Source organism: Triticum dicoccoides, chromosome 5B (genome assembly GCF_002162155.2).
Source record: "Triticum dicoccoides isolate Atlit2015 ecotype Zavitan chromosome 5B, WEW_v2.0, whole genome shotgun sequence".
In the NCBI taxonomy this organism is placed as follows: domain Eukaryota; kingdom Viridiplantae; phylum Streptophyta; class Magnoliopsida; order Poales; family Poaceae; genus Triticum; species Triticum dicoccoides.
The window spans coordinates 398,916,824-398,942,765 of NC_041389.1; the positions used below are offsets into that span (position 1 = coordinate 398,916,824).

The 25,942-nt window shown below is 51.3% G+C and overlaps 1 protein-coding gene across 1 annotated transcript; it reads right to left on the reverse strand.

The window, feature by feature from the left end:
• Window positions 1-7,622: 7,622 nt before the first annotated feature.
• Window positions 7,623-8,507, reverse strand: LOC119309453 (copper transporter 5.1-like). The gene has a single exon (XM_037585450.1). It carries the CDS (start codon window positions 8,380-8,382, stop codon window positions 7,921-7,923), a length of 462 nt encoding a protein of 153 aa, XP_037441347.1. The 5' UTR covers window positions 8,383-8,507; the 3' UTR covers window positions 7,623-7,920.
• Between the last annotated feature and the right edge of the window lie 17,435 nt (window positions 8,508-25,942).

Sequence of the window (25,942 nt, forward strand, 5' to 3'; positions counted from 1 at the left end):
TTGAACTTCTTCAATATCTTATCAAGGTATGTGCTTTGTGAAAGACCTATGAGACGTCTCGATCTATCCCTATAGATCTTGATGCCTAATATGTAAGCAGCTTCTCCAAGGTCCTTCATTGAAAAACACTTATTCAAGTAGGCCTTAATGTTGTCCAAAAGTTCTATATCATTTCCCATCAAAAGTATGTCATCTACATATAATATGAGAAATTCTAAAGAGCTCCCACTCACTTTCTTGTAAACGCAGGCTTCTCCATAAGTCTGCATAAACCCAAACGCTTTGATCATCTCATCAAAGCGAATGTTCCAACTCCAAGATGCTTGCACCAGCCCATAAATGGATCACTAGAGCTTGCATACCTTGTTAGCATTCTTAGGATCGACAAAACCTTCCGGCTGCATCATATATAGTTCTTCCTTAAGATAGCCGTTAAGGAATGCCGTTTTGACGTCCATCTACCATATCTCATAATCATAGTATGTGGCAATTGCTAACATGATTCGGACGGACTTCAGCTTCGCTACGAGAGAGAAAGTCTCATCGTAGTCAACCCCTTGAACTTGTCGATAACCCTTAGCGACAAGTCGAGCTTTATAGATGGTAATATTACCATCCACGTCCGTCTTCTTCTTAAAGATCCATTTGTTTTCTATCGCTCGCCGATCATCGGGCAAGTCTGTCAAAGTCCATACTTTGTTTTCATACATGGATTCTATCTTGGATTGCATGGCTTCAAGCCGTTTGTTGGAATCTGGGCCCGCCATCGCTTCTTCATAGTTCGAAGGTTCACCGTTGTATAACAACATGGTTTCCAGGACAGGGTTGCCATACCACTCTGGTGTGGAACGTGTCCTTGTGGACCTACGAAGTTCAGTAGCAACTTGATCCGAAGTACCTTGATCATCATCATTAATTTCCTCTCCAGTCGGTGAAGGCACCACAGGAACATTTTCCTGAGCTGCACTACTTTCCGGTTCAAGAGGTAGTACTTCATCGAGTTCTACTTTCCTCCCACTTACTCCTTTCGAGAGAAACTCTTTTTCCAGAAAGGATCCGTTCTTGGCAACAAAGATCTTGCCTTCGGATCTAAGGTAGAAGGTATACCCAATGGTTTCCTTAGGGTATCCTATGAAGACGCATTTTTCCAACTTGGGTTCGAGCTTTTCAGGTTGAAGTTTCTTGACATAAGCATCGCATCCCCAAACTTTTAGAAATGACAGCTTAGGTTTCTTCCCAAACCATAATTCATACGGTGTCGTCTCAACGGATTTAGACGGAGCCCTGTTTAAAGTGAATGTAGCTGTCTCTAGAGTGTATCCCCAAAATGATAGCGGTAAATCGGTAAGAGGCATCATAGATCGCACCATATCCAATAGAGTGCGATTACAATGTTTGGACACACCATTACGCTGAGGTGTTCCAGGCGGCGTGAGTTGTGAAATGATTCCACATTTTCTTAAGTGCGTACCAAATTCGTGACTTAAATATTCTCCTCCATGATCTGATCGTAAGAATTTTATCTTTCGGTCACGTTGATTCTCTACTTCATTCTGAAATTCCTTGAACTTTTCAAAGGTCTTAGACTTGTGTTTCATCAAGTAGACATATCCATATCTACTTAAGTCATCAGCGAGAGTGAGAACATAATGATATCCTCTGCGAGCCTCAACGCTCATTGGACCACATACATCAGTATGTATGATTTCCAATAAGTTGGTTGCTCGCTCCATTGTTCCGGAGAACGAAGTCTTGGTCATTTTGCCCATGGGGCATGGTTCTCATGTGTCAAATGATTCATAATCAAGAGACTCTAAAAGTCCATCAGCATGGAGCTTCTTCATGCGCTTGACACCAATGTAACCAAGGCGGCAGTGCCACAAGTATGTGGGACTATCGTTATCAACTTTACATATTTTGGTATTCACACTATGAATATGTGTAACATTACGTTCGAGATTCATTAAGAATAAACCATTGACAATCGGGGCATGACCATAAAACATATCTCTCATATAAATAGAACAACCATTATTCTCGGATTAAAATGAGTAGCTATCTCGTATTAAACGAGATCCAGATACAATGTTCATGCTCAAACTTGGCACTAAATAACAATTATTGAGGTTTAAAACTAATCCCGTGGGTAAATGTAGAGGCAGCGTGCCGACGGCGATCACATCGACCTTGGAACCATTCCCGACGCGCATCGTCACCTCGTCCTTCGCCAGTCTCCGCTTATTCCGCAGCTCCTACTGTGAGTTACAAATGTGAGCAACAACACCTGTATCAAATACCCAGGAGTTACTACCAGTACTGGTAAGGTACACATCAATTACATGTATATCACATATACCTTTAGTGTTGCCGGCCTTCTTGTCCGCTAAGTATTTGGGGCAGTTCCGCTTCCAGTGACCCTTCCCTTTGCAATAAAAATACTCAGTCTCAGGCTTGGGTCCATTCTTTGACTTCTTCCAGGCAACTGGCTTACCGGGCGCGGCAACATCCTTGCCGTCCTTCTTGAAGTTCTTCTTACCCTTGCCTTTCTTGAACTTGGTGGTTTTATTGACCATCAACACCTGATGTTCTTTCTTGATTTCTACCTCTGCCGACTTCAGCATTGAAAATACTTCAGGAATAGTTTTCACCATCCCCTGCATATTGTAGTTCATCACGAAGATCTTGTAGCTCGATGGGAGCGATTGAAGGATTCTGTCAATGACCGCCTCGTCCAGGAGGTTAATTTCCAGCTGGGATAGGCGGTTGTGCAACCCAGACATTTTGAGTATGTGCTCACTGACAGAACTATTTTCCTCCATCTTACAACTATAGAACTTGTCGGAGACTTCATATCTCTCGACCCGGGCATGAGCTTGGAAAACCATTTTCAGCTCCTCGAACATCTCATATGCTCCGTGTTGCTCAAAACTCTTTTGGAGCCCCGGTTCTAAGTTGTAAAGCATGCCGCACTGAACGAGGGAGTAATCATCAGCACGTGACCGCCAAGCGTTCATAACGTCTTGGTTCTCTGGGATGTGTGCTTCACCTAGCGGTCCTTCTAGGACATATGCTTTCTTGGCAGCTATGAGGATGATCCTTAGGTTCCGGACCCAGTCCGTATAGTTGCTGCCATCATCTTTCAGCTTGGTTTTTTCTAGGAACGTGTTGAAGTTCATGTTGACATGAGCGTTGGCCATTTGATCTACAAGACATTTTTTGCAAAGATTTTAGACTAAGTTCATGATAACTAAGTTCATCTAATCAAATTATTTAATGAGCTCCCACTCAGATTTGACATCCCTCTAGTCATCTAAGTGTTACATGATCCGAGTCGACTAGGCCGTGTCCGATCATCACGTGAGACGGACTAGTCATCATCGGTGAACATCTCCATGTTGATCGTATCTTCCATACGACTCATGTTCGACCTTTCGGTCTTTGTGTTCCGAGGCCATGTCTGTACATGCTAGGCTCGTCAAGTTAACCTAAGTGTTTTTGCATGTGTAAAACTGTCTTACACCCGTTGTATGTGAACATAGGAATCTATCACACCCGATCATCACGTGGTGCTTCGAAACGACGAACTTTAGCAACGGCGCTCAGTTAGGGGGAACATTTTCTTGAAATTATTATGAGGGATCATCTTATTTACTACCGTCGTTCTAAGTAAATAAGATGCATAAACATAATAAACATCACATGCAATTAAATAGTAGTGACATGATATGGCCAATATCATATAGCTCCTTTGATCTCCATCTTTGGGGCTCCATGATCATCTTCGTCACCGGCATGACACCATGATCTCCATCATCATGATCTCCATCATCGTGTCTCCATGAAGTTGCTCACCAACTATTACTTCTACTACTATGGCTAACGGTTTAGTAATAAAGTAAAGTAATTACATGGCGTTAAATCATTGACACGTAGGTCATACAATAATTAAGACAACTCCTATGGCTCCTGCCGGTTGTCATACTCATCGACATGCAAGTCGTGATTCCTATTACAAGAACATGATCTCATACATCACAATATATCATTCATCATTCATCACAACTTTTGGCCATATCACATCACAAAGCAATTGCTGCAAAAACAAGTTAGACGTCCTCTAATTGTTGTTGCATCTTTTACGTGGCTGCAATAGGGTTCTAGCAAGAACGTTTTCTTACCTACGAATAACCACAACGTGATTTGTCAACTTCTATTTACCCTTCATAAGGACCCTTTTCATCGAATCCGCTCCAACTAAAGTGGGAGAGACAGACATCCGCTAGCCACCTTATGCAACTAGTGCATGTCAGTCCGTGGAACCTGTCTCACATAAGCGTACGTGTAAGGTCGGTCCGGGCTGCTTCATCCCACAATACTGCCGAAGCAAAATAAGACTAGTAGTGGCAAGAAAGTTGACAACATCTACGCCCACAACAGATTTGTGTTCTACTCGTGCAATAGAGAACTACTCATAGACCTAGCTCATGATGCCACTGTTGGGGAACGTTGCATTAAAATAAAAAATTTCCTACGTTCACCAAGATCAATCTATGAGTTCATCTAGCAACGAGAGAGAGGGGTGCATCTACATACCCTTGTAGATCGCGAGCGGAAGCGTTCAAGAGAACGGGGTTGAGGGAGTCGTACTCGTCGTGATCCAAATAACCGGAGATCCTAGCGCCGAATGGACGGCACCTCCGCGTTCAACACACGTATGGTCAGCGTGACGTCTCCTCCTTCTTGATCCAGCAAGGGGGGAGGAGAGGTTAATGAAGATCCAGTAGCACGACGGCGTGGTGGTGGATGCAGCAGGGATCCGGCAGGGCTTCGCCAAGCGTCTGCGGGAGGGAGAGGTGTAGCAAGGGGTAAGGGAGGCGCCAAGTGCAAGGGTGCGCTGCCCTCCCTCCCCCCTCTTTATGTAGGGACCCCAGGGGGGGCGCCGGCCTAGAAGATTGAATCTCCAAGGGGGGGCGGCGGCCAAGGGGGAAACTTGCCCCCCAAGGCAAGTGGAGGTGCCCCCTCCCCTAGGGTTCCCAATCCTAGGCACATGGGGGGCCCAGGGGGGCGCACCAGCCCACCAGGGGCTGGTTCCCCTCCCACTTCAGCCCATGGGGCCCTCCGGGATAGGTGGCCCCACCCGGTGGACCCCCGGGACCCTTCCGGTGGTCCCGGTACAATACCGGTGAACCCCAAAACTTTCCCGATAGCCGAAACTCGACTTCCCATATATAATTCTTTACCTCCGGACCATTCCGGAACTCCTTGTGACGTCCAGGATCTCATCCAGGACTCTGAACAACTTTCGGTTTGCTGCATACAAATATCTCTACAACCCTAGCGTCACCGAACCTTAAGTGTGTAGACCCTACGGGTTCGGGAGACACCCAGACATGACTGAGACTGCTCTCCGGTCAACAACCAACAGCGGGATCTGGATACCCATGTTGGCTCCCACATGCTCCTCGATGATCTCATCGGATGAACCACGATGTCAAGGATTCAAGCAACCCCGTATACAATTCCCTTTGTCAATCGGTACGTTACTTGCCCGAGATTCGATCGTCGGTATCCCAATACCTCGTTCAATCTCGTTACTGGCAAGTCACTTTACTCGTACCGTAATGCATGATCCCGTGACCAGACACTTGGTCACTTTGAGCTCATTATGATGATGCATTACCGAGTGGGTCTAGAGATACCTCTCCGTCATACGGAGTGACAAATCCCAGTCTCGATCCGTGTCAACCCAACAGACACTTTCGGAGATACCCATAGCATACCTTTATAGTCACCCAGTTACGTTGTGACGTTTGGTACACCCAAAGCACTCCTACGGTATCCGGGAGTTACACGATCTCATGGTCTAAGGAAAGGATACTTGACATTGGAAAAGCTCTAGCAAACGAACTACACGGTCTTGTGCTATGCTTAGGATTGGGTCTTGTCCATCACATCATTCTCCTAATGATGTGATCCCGTTATCAATGACATACAATGTCCATAGTCAGGAAACCATGACCATCTGTTGATCAACGAGCTAGTCAACTAGAGGCTCACTAGGGACATGTTGTGGTCTATGTATTCACACGTGTATTACGATTTCCGGATAATACAATTATAGCATGAATAAAAGACAATTATCATGAACAAGGAAATATAATAATAATCCTTTTATTATTGCCTCTAGGGCATATTTCCAACATGGAGTCCTCCATGACACGCGCCATGAGCCGGGCCTCCTCCTCCGCTGTCATGCGAGGAGGTGGTGGTGGCGACGGAGAGGGTGAAGGCGACGGCGTGGGCGTGAGGCCGCGCAACCGCGTACGGACGCACTCATGGGGAGCACGCGCTGCGCGCTCTAGACGTGGCCGTCGTGGCCCCGTCGACGTGCCGGCGAAGAATGACGTGCGCCACACGCCGTGCTCGTCCTGGAGCCACGTGTCCCAGAGCGATGAGTCGGGGGCGTACCTGTCGTCACAGTACAGGTCGTCAGGGAGGAGGCGGCGACGGTGCTGGATCTCCTCGCGACGCGCACGGCCACTCTGCAGCACCGGCGGGATCAGCACCCGGTTGGCGGAGAGGTGCCAGTTATTGGGGAGGTGCACGTCGCTCCACGGGAGCGACGTCCTCGTCTCCAAATAACGGCGGCTTACATCCGCCGTGATGTACTACCGGTCGCGCGCGCCGCCTGCCGTAGAGCCGATGGTGAACGGGGCAGGCGCGGGGCTCCGACGCGGTGGCGGTGATGCGGGCTCCTCCTTCACGGAGCCGCGGCGGCGGCCCGACGACAATGCCGCCTCACGGTCGTGCTTCCCCTTGCGGTCGTGGTTCCAGAAGCCCATGGCGGCTGCGAGGTGGCCGGCCGACGAGATCGGGGACGGGGAGGGGGCTAGGGTTTGGGGTGTTGGTCTCGAGGAGGCAGGAAGGGCCCGACTGGGGAGTGTGGACGACGGCCGGTCCACGACTTCCCATTTAAGAGGGAAGCGACCGTTCGCTGGGCGGATGACAAGTGGAGTCGACCACCCGTACGCATTTATGTCAGGCGGTGGGAGGTACGTGGCCGCCTGCCACACGGGCGCGCGTCCGTTTGCCGTCCGCCGCGACCGAAACCCAGCGCAAGTTTACGCTCGAAATGGGTCGGCCCGGACATAAAACGGACATGATGGGTACGGGCCTTCGCGCGCTGGGCCGTCCGGTTTGTTCATTTTATCTCAAACGGATGAGACCGGACAGGATGGGGTTGCGCGGTGGAGTTGGCCTTAGTGACCGGGCCATCGGGCCGGTCAGTTTGGGGAGCCTTGAGTAAAGCTTACATTGATCACCGGACAAGCAAGGCTCTACCAGCAAGCAAAGCATGCCGGTCCAACAGAACTGGGAACACTACAGTCATATCTTTGGCTTTTCCCTGGCATTCCAAGGGACAAGGGACCCTACCTTCCGTTCGTTCGTAGGGGGTGAATGAGGACTAAAGTACTTTTCTTTCCAATGATCGAATCTGGCCTGATAGGTGTCTACTGTCTAGGTTCCGATTTCTTCTCTTCCCTGTCAAATATCGCCTCTTGGATTCGTGACAGCGAAACACAGAGTACGATGTCAGTCACGAACATTTGTTGGAGTAGTGGTTAATAACAATAACGAAAGAAAGATCAACTATACAGGTCGATACCAAGCTCAGCTCGTAATCAAAGGAACCGTCTTCGCACACTCTTCATCAACCCAGAAACGCATCGAACCAATTCGCTGTGAGAAATACGCATCAAACACTTTCCTGATTCTGTATTCTACAATTCCTCCCGACATCTGCAATCCCCCAAATCAATTTGTACACCATCTTATTACCACCTGAGTTGTACAACATCAAGTAATCACGCCTTGGGGGCAAGCCGCCGGCGGCCGGCCACCCGCCCGTCGTCCGATTCCCTAGGCGCAGGCGCAGGGGTTGTCGACCACGACGAGGTCGTCCCCGTCCACGTCGCCGCTGCGGAACGCGAGGTAGCCGGCCGCGAGCCCGAGCACCACGGCGATGAACACCCCGCCGTTGAACGACATGACGGCGAGCATGAGGAGGTACCCTATGCCCGCGTTGACCCCGAAGAGCGCCGCCGTGGCCACCCGCGCCGGCCAGCGCCCGTCCAGGAAGGCGGCGGAGCCCGGCGCTAGCAGCGGGGCCCTCGCGTCGGAGCCGGCGGGCGGGGGGAGGGGGTCCGCCTTGGCGCCGGCGAGGAGCTTGACGCGGATCCGGAAGGCCTCGAGGTACTGGTAGAAGGCGGCGGCGAGGAAGAGCGCCAGGAGGGAGAGGAGGTAGCCCGTCCACGCGGACGTGCGCCAGCCGTCGAACAGGATCGTGGCGGACGTGCCCCAGTAGAAGGTCATGTGCATCATCGTGGCCGGCGGGCAGGGGTCGCGGGCGGCGAGGGTGGGGTTTGGGATTTCGACGCGGTGGGGGAGGAGGGACGCCGCCGGACGGGGAAGGGGCGGGCAGAAAGGGAAAGGAAGGACGAGGATTTCCGGCGAAGCGACCGGTGGGATTTTAAAGGCGCGGCCTTTGTTGGCGAGCCGCGGCCTTGGGGCACGGGGTTCCGATGTATTTACGTTCCGCGCCATTGGAAAGAATGTAACGGAGGTTGGGCTTCCCGGCACGTTACATCTTGTCTCGCTGGGGTTTTACACTTTTACTGGAGTAAATTGTTTACAGGAGATCCTTGAAAGCAAGCAATGCCTAACGATCGCTAAGTTTTGTCTCGTTATTTCAAGTTTCAACATAATTATTGTTAAGATACTAAGTGATTTTCTGTTACGTTTAATTCAGATTCGTCACGACTTTACTGACATGCCAAAATCACACAGAATAGACTTTGCATATGCCCCGTAACACATGCCAACAGAGATATTCAGAACATATGAGTTTCATTGTGGTGAAGATGACGCAGCCGTTCATCATAGAGGGGGTAGGATGGTCGGTCGTCAAAGATGTAATCGAACTTGAGCAAGCAATCACGCTCATCAGAAACCTTATCGCCCCTCACCTAGTGTAGGTCATCAATTGACACAATCTCACAAACATGCTCTTCGGTACAGCTGTCCACATGACTATTTCTCAATTAGAGAGAAATGAGACGGTGAAATTGGCATCCAGTGAAAGAAATCTTTGAAAGCAGAAAATTGCATTTACAATGAGCTTGAGTATTAATTGTCACGTACACCTTTGGACTTTATTCACGCAATGCACGCAATGAATGAGTGAGGTGCATGTTGGACTCTCATTTCATGCTACAAGGACCTTATGTTGGTGTTTTCTACTCAAGAATCAATGCGGAATTAAAGTTTGAAAACTTTTACTGCTATGTTCAGATATAGTAAGATTTAATGAGTAAATTCTACTACTTATGTACACTAATGCAAGACATTTTTGCAATTCAATTAGTGTACAGAGTAACATTTCTCCCTCCTCGGAAGAAGTACCAAGTCTTGAGATTTCTCCCCTACCACGTCCATTGTTTCCCATTCTTGAAATACTGTGTCGGGTTCGAGCTTTTTAATTGGTTTTTTTAGGATCAAGCTATTTAATTGCCTGGTAGCTTGACTTTTTGGGTATATACTCTTTTAAAACAATTTTTTATGTGACACGGCGGGTCAAAATTGCGAAACCCCGAACCGGCTGGCAGCAGGCGCGAAACTTGCCTTCCGCGCGTCGTGACGTGACAACGTGCGAACGGAATCGTGGGCAAGCGACGGAAAAGGGCGCCCAAAAGTCTACACTCGTGGATGAGACCGGTAGGGGCACCCACGTAATTAGCCGGCAAGGCCTGCCCAATGAAGCACCTCACCGGGTAGTACTCGCGCGGCAGGGGCGCAGGCAGTACATGCGCGCGACCTGTACTGCAGTTGTACTCCCTCCCGCGGCAGGGGCAGGCGCGCGCTCGGCCGGCCGCGCGGTGGGTGTGGAGGTGGCGTGTCCGCAACAGGCAAACGGTTCATTTTTTCCGTTTACCCCGTTGCAGTGCGCCGTTTTTTTAGGGGAGTGCGCCGTTTTCTTCCGTCCCTGTTTATTCTGAATACCCAGAACTCAAATCAAATACTGGGGCATACGAATTATACCCTGCATACGTGCACATAGGAGCTGACACCTCCGAAATGAATCTTTCTTTTGCAAGATTGTAAGGACACAAAAAAAGGAAAAACATAGGATTAGCATACTTTTGATTTATTATATAAATATATGCAAACAAACTTTTGATTTATAAATTTAAATTGAGTGATTATTTATCCTAACTTCTTATAATAAATAAGTATATCTAGTAGACTAAATTTTGTTTTTTGTTGACCATATTTATTAAAAATATAAATAATATGCAAATAAAGGTTAATTTTGAATTTGCCGAAGCAAACATCTGAATTTATTCTTCATTAGTTCGCTTTAGAAAAAATCTACACTCAACATACAACATTACCTCTTTCATGTCGAAATTTGGCATTTTTTTGGGTTCCTTTATTATTTTTAACCTATTAAGTGTATCTCTTGGCATTTAACGGATATAATTCAAATGTGAACTGCAAGTACACAGAGTAATGAGCACAACTGGGTTGACGAAACATCAGGGTGCCAAAACTCGACCGCCAACCTCGAGCTTATTGGTTGTAAATTCAAATAAAGAGGCAAACAAAGTTTGAAAAACATAAAACTTGGCATTTTGTCATATACCTAGAGGTCGTGGTAAAAAATTGATATTGATTCACAAAGGTTTTCATTTAAATTGCTTAGAAATTGAACCACCTTCAAGTAAGAATCATGGTTTCGAAAGGGAACGAGTTAGGTTTTAAGGCGAAGTGACGATTATCTTCATTAGTTGGACTTGATAAGTTTTTTCTGAACTCAACATACACCACGGAATCTTTTATTTCAGACTTCTTTTGAGTGTGTTTGCTATATTAAAGTCATCGAGTGCATTTCTAGACATTCAACAGACATAATTCAAATGTGATCTACAAGTAATTAACTAATATGAACAAACGGGTTGAAAATATTATTTGAGTTACTGAGTTATATGTAGACCTCACCCAAGAAAATGAAAAGAAGTTTCAAACTTCTAGGTGGCAAGACTCGATTGCCAACATGAAGTTTATTTTTTTTATTCTAAAAAAATGCAAATGAGGAATTAGAAACACAAAACTTGGTTGGAAATCATATTTAGGATCTTGAGTAAACTTTTAAGTCTTTTTAATCGTAGAAAGTGTGGAGGCTGGTAAATATTTAGGGCTCACTTCCTCACTCGTTAAAAAGAAAAAAATAAGTTAAGAAAATGACTTAACGGCATGCAAGTATCACTACAGGAAACAACTGATTTGTCGTTTGCCATGGCAGACAGCAAAGGACCAGTGTCGATGTTTTGGGAACCAGGGTACTCAGACTTGCTTGCGTGCGGCCCACGGTGTGGCTTCATCGACGGCCCGGTACAGCCCATCTACAACACCAACAAGACAAGACCCTTGCGAGGGGCCAAGCCTCGCGAGGTGGACGACATCAAGACCTCCGGAGGGAGCGGCTGAGGGAGCCCTGGATTAGGGGGTCCTCGGGTGTCCGGTCCATTCGATGTGGGCCGGACTGATGGGTCGTGAAGATAAAGCAGAAGACTATCCCCCATGTCCGGGTAGGACTCCTATATGCGTGGACGACAAGTTTGGTGTCTGGATGTAATATTTCCTTCCCTTGTAAACCGACTCAGTACAACCCTAGGCCCCTCCGGTGTATATATAAACCAGAGGGTTTAGTCCGTAGAGACTATTAGAATAATCATAGGCTAGACATCTAGGGTTTAGCCATTATGATCTCGAGGTAGATCAACTCTTGTAACCCCTATACTCATCGAATATAAGCAAGCATGACGTAGGGTTTTACCCCGTCATCCCTTGTTACCATTGATCCTCAGACCCCCTACTCGGGATCTACCTATTTTGACACTGACATTGGTGCTTTCATTGAGAGTTCCCTTGTGTTGTCGACAGAAGGATCAATGGCTCGCCTTGTCATTGACAACAACGCTGTTTCCGGGGAGACTTTTCTCCCTAGTCAACTCTTTGTGTTTGGTGGTTTCGTGCTACATGCCAACTCGACCGGTCACCTTGAGCAGATCGACGGTTACGCCCCTGGTTACCGGATCAGGTTTGAAAGTCTGGACTACATCGCAGATATCCGAGGAGACCTGGTTTTCAAGGGGTTCGAGACCTCGATGAAAGTGCAACTAATCCCGGGGTGGTTTTGGTAATTCTTAACAACATATAGTTCATTGAACTAATGATCTTTCAAAATAACCATTTCAGAAAGTTCAATGATTGGCATGGCATGGACTAGAGATGTGGACCCCTCAAAATGCAAAGGACATATATTGGCAACAAGCTCAAGACTCTACATTTTCATTTTAGTGATCCAAGATCACATTGAGTCCATAGGAAAGCCAATACTATTAAAAGGGGATGAGATGTTGCTTAATGGCTTAGTTGCTCAAAATGCTTAGTGATATGCTCCAAAAACCCTCAGCCACTTTCTCATTTCCACATTTGTCCTAAACCTAAAGTCAAATTCGGCCCCACCGATTTGATCTATCCGGCGCCACCGAGTTTCGTGTGACATAGCCACTGCCACAAACCCTAGTTATTCGGTCTCACCGATAGGGATCTCGGTCTCAATGAGATGGGATTGCAAACTCTCTATTTCCTTTTTGTAACATTTCAGTCTCACCAAAATGAGCAAATCGGTCCCATCATGTCTGCATTGCAAACTTCCTGTTTCCTTTCTGTAACACTTCGGTTCCACTGAAGTGAGCGAATCGGTCCCATCGAGTTTGCCTGGCCAACCCTTTGTGTACCTATTGCTCAAATCGGTCCCACCGAGTTTATGCAATCGGTCACACCGAGATTACATTATTCCCTAACCCTAGCGCATCAGTCTCGTCGAGATGACTATATCGATCCCATCGAAAATCCTAACGTTCACATTTCTACCTGAATCGGTGTGACCGAGTTTGTGATTAGGTCACACCGAGTTTGGGAATCTGTGTGTAATGGTTAGATTTTGTGTGGAGGCTATATATACCCCTCCACCCACTCTTCATTCGTGGAGAGAGCCATCAGAACGTATCTACACTTCCACTACTCATTTTCTGAGAGAGAACCACCTACTCATGTGTTGAGGCCAAGATATTCCAATCCTACCATATGAATCTTGATCTCTAGCCTTCCCCAAGTTGCTTTCCACTCAAATCATCTTTTCCACCATAGCCAAATCTGTGAGAGAGAGTTGAGTGTTGGGGAGACTATCATTTGAAGCACAAGAGCAAGGAGTTCATCAACAACACACCATCTATTACCTTTTGGAGAGTGGTGTCTCCTAGATTGGTTAGGTGCCACTTGGGAGCCTCCGTCAAGATTGTGGAGTTGAACCAAGGAGTTTGTGAGGGCAAGGAGATCGCCTACTTTGTGAAGATCTACCCTAGTGAAGCAAGTCCTTCGTGGGTGATGGCCATGATGGGATAGACAAGGTTGCTTCTTCGTGGACCCTTCGTGGGTGGAGCCCTCCATGGACTCCCGCAGCCGTTACCCTTCGTGGATCGAAGTCTCCATCAATGTGGATGTACGATAGCACCACCTATCGAAACCATGCCAAAAATCTCTGTGTCAACATTGCATTTGCTCCCTCCAAACTCCCCCCATTTACTTTCTTGCAAGTTGCATGCTTTACTTTCCGCTGCTCATATACTCTCCGCATGCTTGATTGAATTGTATTGAGATTGCTTGACTTGTGCTAGGTTGCTAAAATCTACCAAGAACTAAAACTGGGAAAAGGTTAAGTTTTTATTTGGTCAAGTAGTCTAATCACCCCCCCTCTAGACATACTTTCGATCCTACACTCGGCCGCCGCTCCCCACTTGCATGAAGGAGGCCCTTCGGATCCACCATCAGATTCTGTTTAGGGACCGGCACTCATGCCCGCCTCAGCCCTAGATCCGGGGCGGACCACTTTGTTCGAGGACGGGAGGATAAACCCCGCCGGACTCTTTCCCATTACAGAGCTTCTAGCCGGAGACCCAGATGCAACCATGTCGGCGGCGGATGCGGAGTCAAATGGGCCCCTCCCCATCATCGAGAAGCCAGACTCGCCTCTGGAAGTTAACTATGAACTCTCGAGGTCTGTGTCCATTGGGATCGGTAAAATGGTTATTACCGAACCTGGCTCCATAGATCCTCAGACGCCTGTCCAGCTTTCGCTCTTAAACGAAACATTGGACCTAATAAAATCTCTCGCCATCATGTAAGTGTGACCTCTGGACTATGCCCAGCTCAAGCTAGGGGCGAGAGTAGGGAATTTTACGTCCCACCCACCACCCACTTAATAGCCACTGTCGAGGATTTAACCGACATGCTAGACTACGCCTCCGAAGACATTGATGGCGTGGACGACGATGTCGTGGCCGAACCAGGTCAAAACCCGCCCATCACCGGGCATTGGAAGGCCACTTCTACTTACAACATATACGTGGTTGATACACCTGAGAAGAAGGACGACAATGGCACTCAAGGCCCAGATGAGGACAAGCCCGTCGATGAACCACCAAAGCACCAGTGTCAGCGGCGCCGCACATGATCGCGTCGGGCAAGGGAAAGCAATACTGGTACCGAAGATAATGACACTCTAGACAATGCCGAAGACCCCGATCACCCCGTTGAGCCTGCGCCCGAACACGCCGATCACGAGGATTCGGAAGATAGTAACTACTTACCTGTCTTTGAAGAGGATGTTAGCCTTGGTGACGACGACTTCATCATCCCAGAGGAACCCCTCAAACAAGAACGCTTCAAGTGACAGCTCATCGCCACCGCGCGGAGCCTGAAAAAGAAACAGCAGCAGCTTCAAGCCGAACATGATACGCTCAACGACAGATGGACCAAGGTCCTAGCCACCGAATAATATGGCTACGAGCACCCAACAAAGAGTTACCCAAAGCGCAGGCTACTGCCACAATTCGATGGCGAGGCCCTTGCGCCAATACCATCAAAATACAATTAGGTTGATCAATCGGACCGATCACCACGTGGACAGGACAAAATGACTAATTTGCCGAACACCAGCCCGTGCCCCCTCGCCATATAGTCAAGGAGACATCGGCTCCAGGCTACATGACCTACGTCAGGACCTGACTAATAGAGCCAGCCAGACCAGATCAATCTATGGATCAAGAGGACGTGCCCCAGCACGGGATGACGGCCACCAAGCCCGGCATTACAAACATAACCAAGTCTGGGACCAACACCGAACACAAATGTCATCCGAACTCCGTCGCGATGTCGCCCGGTACAGAGGTGCCGCACACCCTATGTACTTTACCGATGAGGTAATGCAGCACCAATTTTTGGAAGGGTCTAAACCCGTGAATATCGAGCAATACGATGGAACGCCGGATCCCACAGTATGGATTGAAGATTTCCCTCTCCACATTCACATGGCTCGCGAAGATGATCTCCACACCATTAAATACCTCCCTGTAAAGCTGAAAGGACCAGCACGACACTAGTTGAACAACCTCCCAGAGAACTCCATTGGAAGTTGGTAAGACTTAAAGGATGCTTTTTGGGCCAACTTTCAGGGCACTTATGTCCGGCCACCGGACGCTGATGACCTGAGTCACATAATTCAGCAGCCCGGAGAGTTAGCTCGCAAACTTTGGAGTCAGTTCTTAATTAAAAATAACCAAATGACGGACTGTCTAGACGCCAGGCCTTAGCAGCATTTAAACACAGCGTCCACGACAAATGGCTTGCCCGACACCTCGGGTAGGAGAAGCCGGAGACTATGGCAGCTCTTACTGCACTTATGACCCGCTTTTGTGTGGGTGAAGATAGCTGGTTGGCTTGCAGAAGCAATAGTACCAGCGACCCCGACACTTCTAAGGCCAGGGATGGCATGGCATGCCACGATGCAACAAAAACAAGCATCGGAACCATACCAAAGAAACAAATGATACAACAGTAAATGCCGGATTCAGTGGTTCAAAACCTGGTCAGCGGAAGAAGCCGTTCAAGGGTAATAGAGACGGTCCATCCAACTTGGACAAAATACTAGGGAGGCCTTGCCAGATTCATGGCACCCCTGACAAGCCTGCCAACCACACCAATAGAAATTGCTGGGTTTTTAAGCAGGCCGGTAAATTAAATACCGAACATAAGGGGAAAGGACCTCCAAGCAAGGACGATGATGAGCCCCATCAGCCGGACACTGGGGGACAGAAGCAATTTCCCCCGAGGTGAAAACAGTAAACATGATCTATGTTACCCACATCCCCAAGAGGGAGCGCAAACGCGCATTAAGGGACATCTACGCCGTAGAGCCTATCGCCCCAAAATTCAACCCATGATCGGCTTGCCCGATCACCTTTGATTACAGGGACCACCCAACCAGTATCCGTCATGGAGGTTCGGCGGCCCTGGTACTCGATCCTATCATCGACGGATACCATCTCACTAGTGTCCTTATGGACGGCGACAATAGTCTCAACTTGACTTATCAGGATACTATCCGTAAGATGGGTATCGACCCGTCAAGAATCAAGCCTAGCAACACCACCTTCAATGGAGTGATACCCGACATGGAGGCCCGCTGTACGGGCTCCTTAACACTGTAAGTAGTATTCGACTCTCCAGACAACTTCCGAAGCGAAGAATTAATCTTCGACATCATCCCTTTTCGCAATGGTTATCATGCACTGCTTGGATGAACTGCTTTCGCCCACTTTAATGTAGTCCCACACTATGCTTATTTGAAGCTCAAAATGCCTTGACCACGTGGCGTCATCACAGTAAATGGAAATATGGAGCGCTCCCTCCATACTGAGGAGCACACCGCGGCCCTAGCAGCCGAGGTACAGGGCGGCCCCATCAAGCTGAACAGCTCATCGGCCATCAAGACCCATGACATTGTTAAACAAGTCCGATCCGCATTATAGTGCGGTAGCTTGGTGGATCTGGAGCTTGAATAGCCGTTTAGCCTCCGCCGACCACCCCATAAGGTTGCGGAATACATACCATGCGTACATAACTACGCACTTAAAATACCTTGGGCAACGCCGGAGGCACACTACGGAAAAGGTCCATAGTATGGCTTGACCCTATCCGGGCCTTAAATATTTTTTCCCATTGCAGGTTCGTTAAAAAATCTACCACTCTATGGTTGTACGGGGGCTCCTATATATCTAGGTCCCTCTTTCTTGTAGACGACCATCGATTCCTCCTCTCAAAGGATTCCCTACCAAGGAGAAACGACGCAGATGTGCGGCAGGGACCATTGGGATCTTCAAACCACTACTTTTAGGCCCTGTGTAAACCTTTCCCTTGTGTAAACTTTTGGCATGTAACATGGCCTCAATATTCACGACATATTAATCAGGGTATAAAGGAAGCAGTTGATTAGCATTTTTGGCACTCATTCATTTTATATTATCATCTGTATTACCTCCCCACTTCAGACTGCCACACGTGCTTTAGTCCGGCCTTAACACCGGGGGCTATATTTGGCCCTGCACATTTTAAGTCTGAACACCCATAGGGAACTCTTGGGCGTCCCGGATCTTGCATTATATGCATCATCTCCGAATCATGTCTTTGGTCCATAGTTTGGTTGCGGCTCCTGTGCTTACCACCTTACGTTCCGCTTGTTCGGCTAAGGTAGTAAAGGGAGAACTACTGCGATTGTATTTCTGGTTCGTCCGGTCAAGTACCTCAGTAGAGAAAGCCAAAAACTGACTGTCATGATAGGGGAGAGCTGGTCGGCGATTCGGTGACTTAGTCCTATACTGCAAATCGTTAGTGACTCACCCCGTGTTATACGAGGGGTTGGTCTTCGTCCAGCCGCGTGGAAATGGCACCGTAGTCCGGATAACCGCACACGCACCAAGGACCAGTATTTAGCTCCACAATCAGACTCCTATGGCTAAGTGAAAGTAATAAAGCCGAATAGTCTGATTGCATGGTTCACCTCACGGACACTTCCTTTATGTACCAAGAAGTTGGATAAAGTGTGGTCACACATTATGTCGAACACCCCTGTAGCATCTACATGGGGGCTGAAGCCGATGATTGGCAACTTTCAGAAATAAAACACATAAACGACCGTACAGGAGGAAAAATCGCTTGAAACAAAAGGCGCAAACATAGATATACCACAACATGGGTTCATAACATAGTTTCTACAACCCGAACACATTCAATCAAACATTATGTCCTTAGAACATTGACCCTCTATCACTTGGGCTCCTTCTAGGACATCATCGAAGTACCTCTCCGGCTTTCGATGATCTTTGACTTCTGGCAGGCCTGCGATTGCCACTTTGGTGGCCTTCATCTTTGCCCATTGCATTTTGACGCGGGTGAAGGCCATCCGGGCATCCTCTATGCAGGTCGAGCACTTTACAGCATCCATCCGCGGCCGCGCATCGACAAGGCGCTTCACCAAACCGAAGTAGCTGCTAGGAATTGGCTTGGCCATCTAGAGGTGGACTTAATCCTTCATGGCCAAGCCTACCATACCATGAAGCTCTATCAGCTACTTCAGTTGGTCATTCAATGGCGTCGGGTGTTCCGGCACGAGAAATTGCAACCAGAACAGCTTCTTGGTCGAGTTCCCCTCCTGGGCTCGAAAGAAATGGGCGGCATCGGCGGCACTCTTCGGAAGATCCGCAAACGCGCCTAGAGAACTCCACACTCGGGTGAGAAAAGCATACCTCTGACCTCCAAACATACTCTGCAAAAGAAAGGCCTTACCAGCCGCTATCTGCCTCGCTTGATGGATCTCTTGGCGAGCACTCCGGGACTCGATGCGCACCTCTTTGGCATCATGGGGAGCCTTGGCAAGCTTGGATGACTGGTCTGAATTCTTCTACTTCAAGGTTTCACATTTGCTGATGGCATCCTTCAGCTCCTGCTCGACTTCGGCCACTCGAGCTTCGTGTTGGCGGCGGACAGCTTGCTCGATCTTCAGTTCAGCAGACGCTTTGTCAGCGGCTGCCTTATTCGCCTCCGCCTATTTCTTGGCTTGAGCGAGGGTGCCTTTGAGGGTCTCGACCTCGGCTGCGCCAACTGTGATCATAATCAAAGCATTTCCATGAGTTAATCTCTAAATCTACATATCGCTTCTGATATGAAAATAAATTCCTTCTTAACATTGTATGCATACCTTGCGTTTCATCGAACCGCTTGTTGATGCGGTCGAGCTCCTCATCGGCTACTTGAAGCTTCTGATTGAGTTCAGAAACTTCTGTGGCATGGGTGGTAGCCGCCAGCATGGGGGCCTATTACAATGGTAGCACAATATGCTACTATCCTGATTACTATGTGGATCCTCTGTCCGGTCTTTTCGAAACCGAATAGAGCCTCAGGGGCTACTATCTATACACAGGTTTATTCTTTTATATGAAAAGCTTTAGAACATTATGTCGGATACCTGAAAGCCTGTCAGTAGGCTGCAGAAGGCTTCATTTAGTCTGTTTTTAGCGAACTGAACCTTCTCCATAACCACACCCATAAGGGTGCGGTGCTCCTCCACAACAGAAGCACTTTGCAGTGCTTCATCCAGAACGTTGGGTGCCTCCAGATTAATGGAGGCTGCCGATGGAGCTCATGCTTGTCGGCGTTCTGGGAACGGGGGTCCCCAGACTTGCCTGCCTGCGGCCTGCGGCGTGGCTCGGGTAGTGGCCTAGTGCGACCCATCTTCATCAACGCAAGGTCAAGACCCTCGCAAGGGGCCAAGCCTCGCGGGGCGGACGACAGGAAGCTTCCTCAGGAACAGCCTCACCAGGCAGGCTCGCGAGGAGGCGGAGAGATCAAGGCAGGGTACCTCGCGAGGTGCTCATGACGCAAGCCATGACGATCGAGACCAGGCGGGTGCCAGGCGGGCGCCGGCCTGCGCAGTGTCCTTGTTTCCTCTTTGGTGCAAAGGGAGCAAGCACAGACCAAGGCATCAGGCAAAGGCTACCGTTTCCGTGCAACAAGACCAAGACTAGCAGGGCGGCAGGAAGGAGGTCATCGTGGATCCCAAGGCGGTGTCATCGTCATGGCCTTTTGGCAGTCGAAGACCAACTTTAGTCAGGATAAGTGTACTAGATGTTCCCCTTCAAAATGGTCGTTGTTGGCGCCCTTCCCGTTCAATATTTGGGGAGAGGACCAGGGCCTCTATATATAGGGCTAGCCACCACAGTAGGCGGGACAACTCATCTGGCACCCGGGAGATCGACCAATCGACCTTAGCCAGAACCACCCACACCAACACAAGAACTCCTCCCCTCGCGAGGTGGTTCTTCCTTTGTATTGTTCATCATTAGCCCCTTAGGAAATCCACACACCACACACTGAAGTAGGGTATTACACCATAATGGTAGCCTGAACCGGTATAAACTCCGTGTCCCTTGAGTTGTTCATCTGGCTAGCCTAGATTCTTAGCGAGGCGTGGGGACGTGGGTTGGTAGAGGAGAGATCTTCGCGCGCACCCGAGAGTTCGAACCTCGAGGGTTTGCCAGAACCCGAAATCCGACATTTGGCGCGCCAGGTAGGGGTGCGCCGGAATCTTCCTTCTTCTAGCCCGCGTGCCATCGCTTCACCGCCTCCATGTCCGGCGACCCAACGGCAAACTCCGACCGCTGGGTGGCATGGCCCGCTCATACCGTGCCGCCTGCCTAAGGTGACCTCAACCCTGCACCTCAGGCAGCCCGCACCTTGCAGAGCGCTGCGAGGTGCGGGCGACGCGGTCAGTCGTCGCCTGCCCTCACTCCACGGCAGGTATGATCGGCAGCGAGGGCCTCGAACCATGCTGTGGCCACGACACCGCACACCCTACGGGAGCAGGTGAACATGAAGGCCGCGCTCATGGTGGCGCGAGAACTGCTATGGTGCGGACTGCAAGAAAGCGTCCGCGACGTGCTGCTGGAGCACGTCGCCGAGCTCCTGGATGCCGCTACGTCAGGGCCCCCCCGTTCTGCATCCAGCTTCCACCCCAGGCTCCGGGCGAATCCTGAGGCGGACCAATCTGTGCCCACGCGCCCCCGGGCGCACCTCAAGGCTTCATCAACACCGGCCTGGCCATCAGCGCCGGGCAGCAAGCTGCGCCGGCACCACCCCTGGTAAGCGAGGGCATGCGCATCGCCGTCTATGGTCCTAGCGGGACACCGCCCTACCGTCCCCAAGATGGAGCTTCGAGTCGAACTGCATGGCGCGTGGAGAACTACGGCGAGGCCTTCGGGGTGGTGGCCCCGGAGGCCTATGTGCCCCACATGGTGGATCAAGGGTTTGCCCTGGAAGAGACCACGACTCGTTCCTCGGGCCAGGCTGGGAGGAAGAGGCGCCAGAAGCTGAGCTCTTTCAGGAGCCCCACGGAAGCCTCGGCAGCCGTGCTAGTGGCGGCAACTACTAGGTACCACTAATTCCTTAGGAGCAAGCTTATGCTAACAATGGGTCGCAGGAGCTTCAGGTCACGACAGCGGATGGTTGCCCCAGTGTGGCAAGCCCCCTCCCCTCGGGAGGAGGGCACTGGGGGCAGCATGAGAGGGGCCGGGAGCCAGGCTCCTCCCCACGACATGCAGGGCAAGGCGTTCTAAGGAGGTAGGCCCTCTGCCGGGGAGGTGCCCTAGGGCCTGCCCCCGGCAGAGGACCTGTCGTCATCGGGGGAACCCCTGGCGACCGCTCTACCCCATTGGTGTCGTCCTTGGTTTTCGGTCGCCATCGGTGGTGGTAGAGTGTGGCGCAAGGCGGGGCCCTCATCTGGCGATATGAAGCAAGGCCGGTACCTGTGAAGAAGTCCCAGTGCCTGTGAAGCTCGCCGCCCGTGACACTCTCACGTAATAATGAGTTGGGGCTGTACACGCCCCGGAGTCTCCGGAGAGCTGTCCTCGGGCCTCGGGGGCTCCCGCCCATGCCCAGTGGCAGCACTTAGCTCCGCGCTGGTGAGAAGACATCAAAGACTAGACTAGGTGCCGGACGCGGCCTTTGCCTTTTGCCTCTTTATTTGTTGTTGAGCTTCTTTGACTTGAATTTAAGTTGGATTTGATCTTTAGACTTGCGTGTGTTTGGGGGAGGGGCATTTAGTCTCGTTCGAGCAATTTCTCGCGTTCTGATTTCGGCTTTGCGTCCAAAGTTGGCATCTGTTGCCTCCCCCTCACGAGCCCCTCGCGAGCCGAGCCGGGCCAAGCATGCAAACACTCCGGACCACTATCGCCGCTCACTCTCAGGAGGCTCTCATCGCGAGACCGAAGGGTTCACCCATAAGGCACTCAAAGCACTGCGGCCCCCGCAAGCTCGCTCGGGGCCAGCCAAGGTCGAAGGTAAATCAGGTTGGTTGACCCATCGCGAGGTCGGCAATCCAGCACGAGCACACATACGGTGTTATGTCTACAAGTGTACCAATTACAATCCTTTACATGAGGGACTCCCCCTCCCAAAATGCTCTCACAACCTTCAGGGCCACGCCCGAACTTTTCCGTGCAGGGTAAGCAGCGGAGGTGGCGTATAATCAGTTGGACATATCGCTCACCGCGTCCTCTGGGACGCCTCCGGAGGCATCACTGGCGTCACTGCCGTCGTCGCCATCATCACCGTCATTGTATTCGGCACCATGCTCATTCAAAACATCGCCTTCATTAGCAGCCACAACCACGCCGTAGTTATCAGAGGCGAAGCCCTAACGAGGGCGTCCATGTTGTCCTCCACCCACTGCGCCAGATCGCCCCGGATGGCTATGGGCACTGGTGCGATGGCGGCGCCGAAATCAAAGTGGGGATCTCTATCCTGAAGATGGCTGAAGACACGGGAGAAGGCACACCCAAGCAAGACTCGGCTCCTCTCCTCAACAAGCCAGCGGGCCCTGTCAGAGCGACTCTCCAGCTGCGTCACCACATCTCTGAAGAACCGGAGATTGCCAGCATAGTTGATTACATGAGGCTCCGCAACAGCCGCCTCGCAGATGTTGCCCAGGGCCGCGTTGGCCCTTTCCCTGAGCGTTCGTAGCATGGGGCCATGCACATGCTCCAGAGTCTGCCGCTGACGGATCTCATCCTCGTTTCGCCACGCGACGGCCTCGGCGTCATCAACCCTCTGTCGGAGAAGAAGCAGCTCGGCGCGGGAGGAGGCCAGCTCAGCCTGCGCTACGCTAAGGGCGGCTGCGGAGGAATCCGCACGCCGCGTCGCTTCAGTCAGCTTGGCCCTGAGGGCGGCGGTCCTGCCCTCTGCTTCGGCCTTGACCAACTCCAACCTCCCTTCATACTCACGCTCAAGACCCAAGCAAGCTTCCGCCACGCGGCGGTCAATCTCTCCTTGGACTCGGGCCTCCCACACACCGACATCATCTTCCGCCTGGGTCACCATGCGCTCCCTCGTCTCCAACTGCTCAAGGTCAAGGTTGCGCTTGGCAGCCTCCAGCGTCAGCGCCTCCTCGTGCCTCAGGAGCTTTGCCTCCTCGACGGGTCCCCTCTTTAGCGATGCAAGGGCAGCCTTACGCAGCTCCATTTGCTGCTCCAAAGTGTTGCTCCAGGCTTGGAGCTCCCACACACGCTCCTCCGCGGCCTCGCGTCGTTGGTCTGCCTCCTGAGCCTCCTCGACGGCTTGGGAGCAGGCCTTCCGCGAGGCCGCCAACGACGCCTCGGCCTTGGCATTTTCAAGACTGCGCTGATGGCGCGCAAGGCTGACGGCTACCATCAGCTTGCGCCTCTCCTCAGCAAGGCGCAGGCCTTCGGCCTCAAGGCGCGCGTCCTCGCCAGCAAGCTCCACGCCGAGCTGACTCACTGCATCAGCCGCCCTGTGAAGAAACTCTTGGCGGAGGGCGTTGTGCTCCTGAGCGCGCCTGAGCACGTCTTCCATGTCATCCTCCGCCATGGGTGCAAGCGAAGGGCCCCGAGGCGGCACGCCCCCTCTCAGCAGGGGGCTGGGGGCTGGCACCCCAGCGATCACCGGACGGGCCCCGTTAGGGACCCGGCCCGGTGTCGGTCCATCTCCTAAAGTGGGGCCCAGGATCGACCTCAGCAGTCGCCATCCACGATCAGGGGAGGAGTGCGGGGCAAGCTGGCTGTGCCCCAGGAGAGGCCGCGAAGGAGGGGCAGAAGACGCGCAGGCTCAAGGTGCCCAGCGGGGTGGCTCGCCTCTCCAACCGGCCCCACGGTGAGGGTGGTGCTCAAGCTCAGGGCGCTCAAGGTCAGCGATGAAGGTGAGGCTTGGGGGGATGGCTCCTCGGCCGTCTCCATGAACTCGGCAGGAAGGGCCCTGAAAGGCCACAATCAGCTGAAGGAACGATAAAGTGAGGAATTGAGAGAGAAAAGGACTTACTCGTCGATGGCAAAATACTTCCTGCACTTCAACGTGTGACAGGGGCGGTCATTTCCTCCTGAGGCCTCCTTCATCTTGCGGAGGGCCTCGAGGTCTATGCGAAACCGGACTAAGCCCCCGTCGCGAGGGCCAGCGCGTGGCGTAGAAGAAACATCAGGATGATTTGCGCTGAGGGCACCAGACTGGAGGCACCGCAGGGCACCACCTCTTGAAGATCAGTCAGGGCCTCGGGAGCCCTGGTCTCGGGAGCCTCAGGTCGCGACTCCTCGTCCGCCACCACTCCAGGATGCACTTCGGAAGCTGATGCCTCAGGAGCCCCTCGCGGCATCAGCATCTCAACATCAGGCCCCTCGGCTCCTGGCGGTTCTCGCCTCCCTGCTCCATCACCTGAGGCAGGACCACCGTGAGCAAACGGAAGAGCGACCATAGCAACTGGGTTCTCGCGGGGCCCCATGAGGCCGACCGGGCGCAGCCCCCATTCGTCGAAGCTGGGCATCTGCCTCAAAAAGTCAGCCCTGCCCAAGCAAAGATACAAGAGGGCGGCCCCATGCCGGATGCTGTCTGGAGAAGGCTCGCCAGTCAAGACCCTCAACACCGTCCTTAGTGCTTCGGGCGCTAGATCCTCTTCCTGGAGCCTCATGAGGTCTCCATGCCCTGCGAAGGTCCACATCGGACGGGAGTGGCGCTGGAGAGGGGCAATGCGACATCGAAGGAACTCCCTCACCACCTGAGACGCCTTTACCCCGAGCGCCCTCAAGCTCTCGAAGCGGCACCAGACGAAGGAAAGATGGGGGCTCATGAGCTTCTCATGATCCCAGCCTGAGTTGGGAATAACAGGCAGTGTTGGGTGCGAGAGCAGGGGGCTGGGCACCCCGACATCCACGTACAACCACCGCTCTCCGAACCCGCTCGTGGGAGGAGGAAGGCCGAAGTTGATCCCTGAGGCAGCTGTCTCTGGCACGGCAAGGAAGCTCACGCACCCCAAGCATTGAGTTGGGTCACTCAGGCGCAAGGAGAAGAAGTGACGCAGAAGGCCAACGGAGGGAGGAATGCCCACGATGGCCTCGCAAATAAAGGCGAAGACAACAAGGAGAGTAATGGACTCGGGACCAAGGTGCATCATGTGGATCTGGTAATGGGAGAGCACCGCGTTGAAGAAAGCAGAAAAGGGGGGAACCAGACCCGCCCACAAGGCATCGGCGAAAAATCGGACCTCCGTGACAACCCTATCGAAGGAGGTGTGGGACGCGGGCCAAACCGTCGTCCTCCCGCACTCGTTGAATATGGAAGCAAGGGCGGAGCGGACCTTGTCCACAGCTTCGATGTTGAGTATGATTGACTGATCAACAGCGGGAGAAACTGCCGGAGGCGAGCGATGCGAAGGCGTGGGCTTCTTCCCCTTTCCTTTCTTCATTTTCGCCATGGCACTGGGAAGAGGGGGAAAGCTCGAGTTGGATTGGAGCAGAGGCTGGAGCTCGAGGAAGAAGGAAGGACAGGGAGCACGCGAAAAGCAAAAGAGGAATAACTGTGTGCAACCACGGGTCCGCCTAGCCGGACGCGTAATGAGGGGCGTGGGGAAATGGAGACGCCCACG

What these genes read in the sequence shown, in the direction of transcription:
- LOC119309453 (XM_037585450.1), bottom strand. Translation starts at nt 8,382, where the DNA reads ATGATGCACATGACCTTCTACTGGGGCACGTCCGCCACGATCCTGTTC.